Here is a 12,325-nt window from a genome sequence, read left to right on the forward strand (position 1 = left end):
ATGACTGCATAAAGCAATTTCCCGTCTTCTGATTTCAGAAATGTGCCTCTTTTTTACTTAAATTACTTTGCTTGGAAAATATGTTAAGGGAAAACTGTTATGCAATGAAAATTTAGAAAATGTTCAGAATTTTGATTTAAGTTAAATTATTTAAATATTAATATGAGTGGAAAAATAAATTGTATTTATTTTTAGATGCCAAGTGAATATCGTAAATATGGCTTATTATTTATTTTCTCTATTTTGAACTGAAATTTCATCATTAAATCTTGTAATAGTAATAGTTTACTTCTGCATAGTTTTTTTTTTTTTTTTTTTTTTTTTTTTTGTCTCATTGTAAACTAATTCTCTAAATTGAACTGTCATTTAAAATTTAAAAAAAAAAAAAAAAAAAGTTAGTTGTTTTCCATGGTTGAGGTAATGCTCATTCTCTTAGTAAATATTGCATTCCTCATATTTTAAATTACAAGTCTAATTTTTCTTTTAAGGTTATGCAGTTGTGTATAATGTAATTAGACAGGTGCTTATTTTTTCCTTAAAATGTGTTTGAAAAGTGCTTATAGGTGCTTATTTTTTTAACTAAAATGTGGCTACGAACCCTGATTTCAAAAAGGTATGTGTGTAATGATATCGTCATGTGATGATTTGTAGGTATTTTATTTTTTATGACGATATTATCGATGACGCTGTTTTTTAAATTGGAAGGTTTTTTTTTAAGCGATTTATTTTCGTCCACGATATTTGGTGCTGCGATGTTTTCTTCCGCGATGTTTTGTACTGCGACGGTATTGCTTTGCGATAATGTAAATAAGCAGTCGTCTGTAGGGTAGAGTACGAACTGCGCCAAATTTGATCGAAGATACCCGTCCCCCTCTTATTTAATCCACGAACTGCGCGACATTTCCTGTCTCCTATTTCTTTCCCAAGAAGATTGGGTGCTAGAAAAAGTCATTTATCGCCATTAATGGGACATTTATTGAGACTGACCTTTATGTTCGTTTATCAATATTGTAAAAATTGTGCATGCAAAACAAATATTAATTTAAAGTCTGGCGTGTGCTAAAGTAAAAGTTAATTTCTTTTACACTCATTTTAAAGTTTTCTGATGCTTAAAGGAATGATGAGCCAGATCTTTTTTATTCTCTGTAAGAATTAAAACTTTCCAAGTTGTAGATTTTAGTCACTGATATATATATATATATATATATATATATATATTATATATCAGTTTTGAATAGTAAAATGATAGATTAATGGTATACACAAAACTGATACATAATCAACCTATCAAATGTCAGATTTGTAGCGCACCTTAAATAAGTTTCTTATCTAGATAAATATTAACAAAGCTTCTTATATAGCAGAATGGTTTTAACTTTCAAATTTACCATTTTAGGTAAACAGTTCTAATTTAATTAAAAAAATTCTCTTTATTAAATCTAAAAATTGGGCGTCTTAAGTGGTTCTAAATTCACTCTAATATTATTGCAATATATTCCCGTATTACGCTTTCCATTTTTAGTCATTGAAGTTATTTTAAGGTTATTTTGTTACAAATTCCATATTTTAATACTAGAAACGTTTAAATATGTATTCTGTTCTATACCTGATGTACTTTGGCATACATTTAATTTCTAATACACATTTAATTAATAAATTAATAATTATGAGCATCCGCAGAATTTTCATAATTAACAAAAACAAAACAAAAAAATTCAAACTCCCATATATTTATATCGTGGAATTTTCAGTTCCCTTTTAATCCATTCCTTTTTCTCATATTGTTGCACTGTATTCAAGTTTTCATGTATGTAGAATTTATATACTACTTTGTATTGTATCAATGCGAATTTATATTTAAATGATAATTTTTACAAATTCTTGCATCACAACTCTAGTTAACAGAAGTTGTTTCTAACACCTTGACAAAGCTTAATCTTCAGCATGTAGCTTATTTTCTAACCTAGTTTCAGGCTGAATTATTTGTAAAATTAATTACTTGAAATTATTTGTTAACAATGATGGTCGCTAAATCACGCTAATAATATTTCTAACTGTTGTAATTTATAATGCAACGAGTTCGTGTGATTTACAATATTATTCATTTATAATTTTTTAAGCGGTATCGAAATTAATAGCATATACTGATAATACTCGTATTATACATTTAGATTAGTGTTTTAGATTTCCGTTGCCTTCTTCATTGATGCTTTTATGCTACATTCCTAATATTTCATAATGGCATACTTATCTATGTTTAACTCATTCACCAAACATGTAAATCTATAGTTCAGCCCACTTTTGTTTTTGCGTGTGCTGTATCTTCTACTTTCTTTAATATATTGTTCAGCTTAATTTCGAAAGATCTTACGATCAAGCGGAAAAGTCACTAAACATTGGTAGTTCGATCCGAGTTTCTAATCTCAGAGATCCTCCAGCTTTTTTTTTTTTTTTTTTTTTTTGGTACTTATTTACTGTGTAAAAATGTAGCGTAAAAATTTCAGTTCATGAAGTAAAAATACTTTTTAAATTTATTCTTGAAAAATATTGCAAAAATTTTCACCTTTACCTTTGCATATCTTTTTACAAATCCCTCTAATAAGGAAAGAAATTAACTCGGTTTCGGTGATTGATACCTCGATGCATATTATATGTAATATTTTTCCAAAAGCATAGAGTTTATATGGATATCAATAAATTAAGGATTATTTCTCCATTTAATTTTCTTAACATGTTTATTCCAGAATTTTCTTTTTACATTATAGCGCTTAACTTTATGAGTTTTCTATAACCATTCAATTTCTCTAGCCATGGCAACTTTGCATACCTTCTGACAAGTAGTTATATTTTTAACCACTTTATTTTAATTCCTGTTGACTATCTACATTATTCACCTGCTTCGCAAGTGCAACTTTTATTTTATACACATATCTACGTAAAATAGCATTAAAACTTCAGTTATGCTGAGCTCCTCATCAATTGCTTGTTTTAGATTGAATGAAATTAAGCTTAATGTTACTGTTAATTAGCTTGTTATTAATTTAATTATACATTTCTAATTAATTATATGTTCAGATATTTCCAAGTATATTACTCAAACTTTTGAGTTCCAATTTTTAATTTTTGGTTAAATATAAACTTTTATTTATTGAGAGGCCTGACTGATTATATTAATTTGTTGTTTATCTAATTCCTTTCTTCTAGGTAAATTTTAGAAAAAATAATTTAAATTTATTTACAATTTATACGTTAGTGTTCCAAATGCATAGTAATGCATTTGGTTATTTCATGCTACGCTTCTTTTAAATTAAACTAAATTTAATTTCTGCAAACATTTACATGATTACTTTAACCCTTTGAGGGGCGGTATATAAAATAACTGTGGTAAAATTTTGCATGAACTATAACTTATGGACCCTACGGACACAAAATTGAGACTTAAAAAAATTCTAGAGCGAAATCCTGAATTTTGAGAGCCGGTATATATTTTATACCGGCGCCACTCTAGGACATTTTTTTCCAGGTAGTTGCCAACTGTTAATCTTTGCTTTTTAAATTAATTTTGGGTACTTTTGATGTGCGTCTGTAGTGATGAGTGCTTGAATATAGTTATGTAAGTCTAAAGACAAAATTTTCTTAAATTTCGGCAGAAATTTAAAATTTTAAAAATAAAATTTATGTTTTTATGCAACCCAGCTGAACATACTTATGGGTAAAAAGCTCTTCAACTTGATTTAAATTCAATATTATTTTGTAAAAAAAATTTAGCAAATATAACACTGCATGTGTAAATCCTATCATGCTGTAACTGAACTAGTATAATATTACAAGCAGATGTAACTCAGCCGAAAATTGAAAAATGAAGCACTACGACAGACTCAGGTGAGAAAGTATGTTGCATTTTTGAAGTTGTATTTGATGCTTTAGATAATATGTGAAAAAAATCCATGCTTCATACTATGATACGATGAATTGCCCCCCCCCCTCCACGCACACACACTTTAGATCACGGAGTACCGTAAGGGTCCCTTTTTATTTTTTGTAAATATAGGTTGTAATATATCTTTTTGTTCAGGAAGAAACACCGTTAAACAATTTTATTATTTGATACACCTCAAAGCTCTTATTCTGATTTTCAACCCATTTGGCTTCATAGGGGATCCTTTTCAACTTTTGGATAAATTTTAGTTTGCATCTAAAACGGGGCTTAGAAATATTGTTCCTCCTTTCACCAACTGTGAAAATTTATTTCCGAAACAACCTATTTGTATCAACCAGAACGCCAATTTCTCTTGTGTTCTCTAGTCTTTCATCTGAAATTAACAAAGAATTAAAAAGAATTTCCCTAAAGAATAAAAGCATGCTTTCAAATCAGCAGTTTTTGTGATTACACTATGAGACTGACCTTAAGTACATTTCCATTTTAAGTGAGCTTTCCCTTTGTGTCATCTTATCACACTTCACAAAGGGAAGAAAGCCTGGCTCCCGAAAGACAAATTGGTTGCCAATCACCTCTTTTCATTTTCTTACATTCTAGGATTTTGGAAAACTGGAAGCAACGGGTGTCTTGTGGGGGCTAGCATGCTACGTTTAACCCCCGCAATTGTGTGAAGTTTTGACCCCAGACGGCAATTTTGAAATCGATGAGTCTTTCTCTTGGGAAAGGGTTAAGTGCTGAAATAAAAATTTTAGCTAAACACAGACGAATGAAACTTGAGCTGAGTACACAAAGAATAAATGAAACTAATATACTTGTATTCAGTCCTAGCGCAGGGTCAGAAAACTCCCCATTCCTCCATGAACATAATATTTAATCCTAAACGACTTATAAGTTAATCATGAAATATTATTACATCATAAACTGTTATAATAATAAAGAAATTCTGTCACGTCACAGAGTAGAAAAGGAGAAGACTGGTGCTGCCATCTATTGGCGTGGTATCCATATATACCGGTTTTAAAATCGTATAAATAATCTGCTGTTAATTATCACTTCTGACTGAAATGAAGTAAATATAAAAGATTCAGCATGTGTACGTCATATATTTGCAGATTTTGAATTTTTTCTTTCCCTCCAATAGAATTTATCAATCTTCCAACATGATACCTTGGAACGACGTATATTAATTTCATACCTGTAAAATATTGAGCATTCATAGGGTGATGTTGCCATTTAGAATCGAAAGAAAATACTAGACACGATTATAGCTTTTGGTGTAGAAAAATTAGCATTTTTTCGGAGGTTAAAAAATTGACAAACCGGTGCCCTTCAAAGGGTTAATTAATAAAAAATATTTTTAGCACACTTTGATATGAAATAATTTTTTTGCACGCTAGTGAACTCTGTTAAATTTTCCAGTCTAGTTCAGACATCTTGACTATTATTGATGTAATTTATTAAAAATATAATTTGTGTGCTTTATAATTATTTAATTTATGATATTATTATAATAAATGAAAGATGTTTGTAATGCTAATATGTATGTTTACCAATACCTTTTATTTTCTTTGTTAGCTCTCGCATTTATTACTGTTATTCAAGTAATTAGCCTGCTTGTTAGATAGTTTTTTACTTGGTCTTGTGACATGGAATTCTATTTATTTATTTTTATTTTCCTCTTGGCTACAATTGGCTTCGAAAAGTTAAATTGTAACCCTGTAGGCAGCAGGGGGAAGAAATTCTGATTGGCGCAGTTGGACTATAGCTCGACCCTGGGGTGATTTTCATTAGCGCAGTTGGAGTACACCCGTCTGTAGTCCTAGAAGGGATTAATCTATTTTGCATTAATTCCTATGGAGGAAATCTTTTCAGTTGTGGAACAAATTAAATTCAGGAATTGAGGTTTCCTTATTATTTTACAAAAGGAAAAAAAATGCAATAATTTGAGCTTCAGACCATAAATTCACATATGCCATAATAGATTTATCAAAAAGTGAACATTTATTTAAAGTGAATAAATATTAAATTAATGAAACAGTGAAGCTTTTCAATAATTTGATTTCATATCTTAATCAAATTACTCAGTTAAAACATCTTACTGTACAAACATGCTTTTTTCTCCTGAATAAATGTAATAAATATGCTTTGGTATAATGAAAAGTTCATGTTTTATATGTGGAGTAAAATATGTTTGGTTCTTATATATAAAAAATTAAATCACATAAGCATTTTTTTAACTGCTGCAGTGAGAGGGAATTTGGTTGAATTATCACAGTTGCCTTTCCAGTCATCATTATTCAGGTTGAAGATCATGATGCCACCATAACCCTCTTCTTTCACCCATTGGCTCTAATGATAAGAAAAGAAGTCATCAGTGGAATAACAGTTTCTTACAAATTTAGCACTTTGCAGCCATAGATCTAGCTATATTCAGCAAAGCACTTTTAAAGTTTTATTACACATAAAAAAGCAATCTAAATATTAGAGATTCTATTGAAAATCTTTTGACTTAATGTAAGTAGAATATTATTTTATAGCATAATGCTAATTATAGTTGAACAAAATATGTACGTTCTGTATAGATAATTACTACTAATTGACAACGTTTGGTTTCGGTAAATTCAGGTTTCATTTTAACTTCATGATCATGGTTAAATCATATACATGAAAATAACAAAAGGCTAGTTTGAATAATCATGTGATTGAAAATATAATTGCATATCACATCTCTGCATCGTTTGAAAATTACATCGTAGGAACAACAACGATTAGATTGTCATTGCGTTTGTTTTGTAACTCGCATATTTTCTCCCAATAACAACCTTTTGAAAAGGGGGGTGAATCCGGAAATACTGTTAAGAGTTACTGCTAGATAAATCGGGAAATCTCCATCCTCCAAACTGAACTAATGCTCAAACAAATTAATTTCTCTGGTTGTTTTGAAGCTGAAGCTTCTACACAACTTGCAGAGTAATATGGGTTAGTCATGTGGATCATTAATGTAGCTAAAAAATAACGAAATTCTAAATTGCCATGCTGAATAAAATTGAGGGGGGAAGAACATTTTTAAAGTATTCAAAGGAGTCAATACTATATTTCAAAAGCTACGTACTCTTGTTATATCTTTTTTTATATGGTCGAATTTTTTTATCTTGAAATGAGAATATCAACTAAATCATAATCACGATGACATTAACGAGGAAAAATTTTGTAAGACAGAAATTGTCTCTGTTTCAATTCTTATAGTGCTAAGGAAAACGAAATAGGGACGCAGAACAGTCCCGGATCTAGGGGGGGGCAAGCTCAAGAGTAGCGCTGAATTGTATTTGGAATGTTGTCAAATTTTCATGCAACACTAGTAGTTTTAAAGACAGGTTTAAAACCTCTTTTAAGAATATTTATAATTAATTACTCGTAACCTTTTAATGGAGCAAACAGTTTTAAAAGTAAGCTAAGTACAGCCAAAAACGTAAATGCCATGGTCTTTGGTCCCTGAAAGTGACGCCTAAAGCAAAGAATCTATATATATTTACCTAGAGTCCTTCTGTTGTCCTCTCGTCTGGCGGGAATATTCAAATGAAAAACAGAACAATAGCATAGTTTTATACCAACGCCTCTTGCGAAATAAATGGAGAAGCAATGTAAATTGTAACTCTTTCTTAACACCCAATACAAATTAACCTTGGACCAATGAAATAATTCAAATTAATGTATGTCGAGAATATACAACAGAAATGAAGTAAGGCATTTTGGTTTTTTGCAGCCAGTCGGCAACCTAGGTTTTAAAAAAGGATTTTTTTATTTATTTATTTATTTATTTATTTTTTTTTTTTTAGTATGCCTGTTCTAGTATTCCTCACTATATTTAGTGAGACGCAACCACTTAGCGCGCGCGTTCACGACGCGGCCCTAATACTGTTGAATGTAATTACGTCAATTTTTAGCTATTATTAAGGCAAGTTATACTGTATATTATTTAGGGTGCAAGAAATCATGAGAAGGTCTAGGAAAAAAACTCTCAGGGTCAGAATATAGAACCAGAGTAAAAGATAGGACCGAACAGAGAAAACAAATTGCAGCTAAAATGAAAAATGGCTTCACGGAAAAGACAAACCGTCAGACCCTGCCGCAACTTCCGATGGTGCCGAGATTCTAAACGATATTGATATTTCTTGCAATTTGCATGACCAAGATGAAGAATCTATCATCCTCAAACAGACTTCATTTCAGCAACTGAGAGAAAAATTTTCTTCATAGACCCCAAACTAACATCTAGAGCGCATGAAATTAGGATATAAAGTATTTTCTCATTTAGGTGAGTGTGGGCAGCAGAATGAAGACTTAAAATCTTTTGATTTGTCGGACCCAGGTAATTGGCCAAACACAGATAAAATGAACGATCTTTCTTACAGTCAAGCTGTATTATTAGCCGAAAAATATTCGGACAACGTAAACCTTAGATACACTGAACGTGATGACATTTGACATCTTCATTGTGGCACAGAACATTAGCAGATAATGAAAGGCTTAAAAGATCTTGGATTATATATTCTAAAACTAAAAATACAATTTTTGTACACCCTGTGAGATTTATCAGAAACATGCCACTGCCATTACATCAGCATTGTGAACTACATGATTCACTAATTGGAAAAAAGCTTCAGAAAGGTTAACTAAGCACGAAATATTTGAAATCCCACAGAGAGTGCATGATTAAGTGCAAAATTCCACTGCAACAAATAAAATAGTGTGAAGGCATCATCGCATTAAGAGACTAATTCACACAGAGAAAGAAAAATAAAAAAAAAGATCCTACAAGTGAGTACGGATGCTGTATTGTATCTTTCAACAAACTGTCTTTCTTTACGTTGGGTTCTTTACATTGTTTCCCTGGCAGTCTGCTCACAAAGTGTCCTTGGCCTAGTTAAGGCAATTTTTTTTCAATTTAATGACTCTGCTACCCAAACATAACTCTTTAAGTACCAGTTAGAATACCTAAAGAAGGAACAAGTGTCATATTAAACAAAGATAATTCAAAATGAAGTTACTGATCTAATGCCGAAAACAGTTTGCAATAGCATTTTAAATGATATTAAAGAAGCCAAATGTTATACAATAATGTTCAATTGCATTCCAGATGTGTCGCATAAAGAACAAATGAGCCAGGTGATTCAATACGTAAAAAATATGTGGTGATGTGTGTGAAATAAAGGAGAGCATTGTTGATTTCATAGAAATTGGTGGCAAGACAGGAGAATGCATTTCTCAACGGATTGTGGAAAAATTGACACTTGATGGTTTGGATATTGACAGTGTCGTGGTCAATTTGAGGATAACGGATCTAACATGGCCGTTACTTACCGGCCATATTATATTAGATCCTGAAGTACAAACTAGGATTACAGAAATGAATATGTGCGATGTTTGGCTTACTCTTTGAATCTTGTCTGTGTGCTTTCTGCCTCATCTTGCCCCGAAGCAGTTAACTTCTTTGGAATTATCCATAAGATATTTAGCTTCTTTGTCGGATTCACTATTCGATGGGATATTGCGAAAAGATGTCCAAAAACCAACTCAAAAGGCAGCAGCCAGATGAGATGATCGTCAAAAAATGTGGCTATCAAAGCCCTTCTAACGAATTTACCAGAAGTAGTAAAATCCTTGAAAGAAATTAATTATCCTTCAAAGTACTATATTACTATTTCAAAATTAATTATCTATCTAAGTACGAATTAGGACATCTGCTACATGTTGTAAAAAATTTTGAATTTATTATCAGCCTTACAATTTGGGCTAATATTCTTTGAGAAATCAGTTGAATAAATACTGAAATTCAAATGGAAGATATTATTCTTGCGCGTTCCGTCACATTAATGGAAGGTCTGACCCCGAAAAAAATTGAACCTATTCTGACAAATAAACAAATTCTAAAACGCAAAAAGAATTTAATGAATTGTGCGAGGACGAATCACAAACACTTCCTCGTGTTCAGCTACTTTCTAATGCAACGAAAATTGTATTTCATCGAATCTTATCAGAAATTAAAACGAGGGTAAATAGGTCTATTACACTAAATTCAAATTTCCATTTCTCAATGGGCGTGAAATATTGAATATGTCAACTGAAGAACTGCAAGAGAATGGAGCAGATCTTGCACGAAAATATGAGCAAGATCTTTAACCGCATTTGAGTTTTGTCAGGAACCTTCCGTTTTTAAAGAACAAGCCCCAGTGTTATTCGTCGACATAAAAAAGGCTAGAGCATTTTATCTCTTGCAACAGATCTACACCTATGATTTTCAGGATGCCTTTCACAATATTTGTATTGCCCTGCGGATTTACTCTATGCTTCCAAGTACATCTGCAAGCTGTAAGCGAAGTTTTAGCAAATTAAAACTACTAACCTTTTCCTTTCAGCAGTAGCCCATATTGTTGTTATGTATAGCTAATGAAAGTTAGTTTCGTAATTAATCAGCTCATCTATTGTCCTAACTTATGTAATCTATTGTTTATAACTAAAGATTATTTTTTTTTTTTACGAGTGCATAATCAAGGGTATCGAAAGACATATAATTTTAAAGGTGCCATAAGGTATTTTTCATTCTTTAAACGTAACATTTTTGCTAAAATCTTCTTTAAAATAACATTTTGTATAAGCATAACTATACAAATTGCTATTATCCATCACACAATGAATGTTTCTTTTATGCGGAAGTGTCCCGTTTTTCGATTTGTATGGAAGTATCGTGTGTCGAAATACTATTAGTGCGCTGTCAAGGGAGGTTCTAAATGTAAACAAAAAACACTCCATCTGGAGACCAAAGCCCTCGGAGCAGTGCTTCACTCGCAGTGCGGGGTTGGCCCCTCCTTTCTTTCTTACCTCCATGGTCTGGCTAGTTATTGTTGCAAATATGCGTATTTCAGAGAAAATGATTATTACAGTACAAAAATAGTCTTTCTGTGTGTATATCAGGAGTGTTTGTGCTCCGGGGAAACACCGGAAATTCCGGGGATCGTCGTTCAAAAGGAAGTAGGAATAATAATGAATTGTTTATTTTGATCTGGGTAATTTTGTTTGCTTTGAAAGCAGAAAACGCAAGGTCAGTGTGTGTGGTGAAAACGTTTCCTTTCTTTCTCCAAGGGCAGTGATAATGCGTGAAAAGGGGGAAAAAACTTCTTTTTTGTTCTTTCCTTATTGCGAGTTATGACTCATTCCCCCTGTTCTCGGACATTCTCTTCTGGATTCTTTTCTGCAAGTAGGCGCGGCAGAAAAAAAGGGAGAGATTTCGTTCGACCAGATGTGCGATCACGTGACTCTGGGTTCAAAGGTCTTATCTCTCCTGGCGTGGCGCCAATAAGTAGAGAAGGGGGATTTTTCGCCGTATTAGCTATTTAGATGTGCGCTTCTCAACTTTTTTTTCTCGGCTGTGTAAAATTTTCGTTTCATTTATTGATGCACGTGTAAATTTTTCGTTTCGTTTATTGAAATATTTTTTATTTACGTACGCAAGAGAATTTCACTATGAAATTTCTCGATATAAATAGTGATGTTATACAATTAGAAGAAGGTGTCCGGAATGCATTTAGGTGGAATTGGATTGAACGGAGAGATGGTAATGGGGATATCATCGGCACATGGTGCAAGAAAATAAATGTTGCTGGACAAGCATATTGTGTTTTTTGTAACTCACTGCTGAAGTATGGTGGGGAAGGATTCAAGGCTTTCACAAATCATTCTAAAACTGTGACGCACATAAAATATTCAAAGTGCATTAGACATTCAATGACTTTAAGTAATTATGCTAATTCAAAAAATACTGATGACTTACTGGAGACTGATGCTCGGCCATTGGATATAGTGACAAGAAAAGCACGCCAAGAGGTATTAATAACTTCGTTTATCGCCGATAATTCTCTTTCTTTCAATGTAGCTCCCAATTTAATTGAACTCTGCGAACAGTTGAGCCGCGATCAGACGGCACTAAACTCGTTGGAAATGTCCAGGACTACTGCATGTTATAAGATGAAATATGGGCTCGCAAAAACTATTAAGGAAAATATCATTAAAACTTTAAAGGAGACTCCATTTTCTCTAAATTTGGATGAAAGTACTAGCAATGCTCAAGAAAGTATACTGGCAATATTGGTGCAGTTTTATGACAACAATCAAAATGAAGTTGTAGTTCATCATTTTGCATCTCTAAAGATGGAATCTTGCAATTCAGAAGCTGTTTTTAAAGCAGTTGTTAATACTATTGAAGATAATAATATTCCATGGGCAAACTTAATTAGTGTATTAATGGACTCATGTAACACCATGCGTGGAAAAAAAAAAGGGTGTTGAAACCAGACTACCATCAAACAAAGCACCCCACTTATTAGATAT

The 12,325-nt window shown here is 32.1% G+C and overlaps 1 protein-coding gene across 3 annotated transcripts in view; it reads right to left on the bottom strand.

The window, feature by feature from the left end:
- Positions 1–5,917: 5,917 nt before the first annotated feature.
- LOC118179902 (acidic mammalian chitinase-like) overlaps positions 5,918–12,325 on the bottom strand; it is a 130,517-nt gene continuing 124,109 nt past the window's right edge. For all 3 annotated transcript variants that reach the window (XM_085818019.1, XM_085818025.1, XM_085818030.1), the window contains exon 9: positions 5,918–6,289. In XM_085818019.1, the coding sequence (XP_085674145.1) occupies positions 6,158–6,289 (132 nt within the window). In that variant the 3' untranslated portion in view covers positions 5,918–6,157. The remainder of the gene's footprint in view (positions 6,290–12,325) is intronic.

This window comes from Stegodyphus dumicola, chromosome 1, assembly GCF_044657685.1.
Source record: "Stegodyphus dumicola isolate Sdum_Otavi_A_Nest chromosome 1, ASM4465768v1".
Taxonomy (NCBI): domain Eukaryota; kingdom Metazoa; phylum Arthropoda; class Arachnida; order Araneae; family Eresidae; genus Stegodyphus; species Stegodyphus dumicola.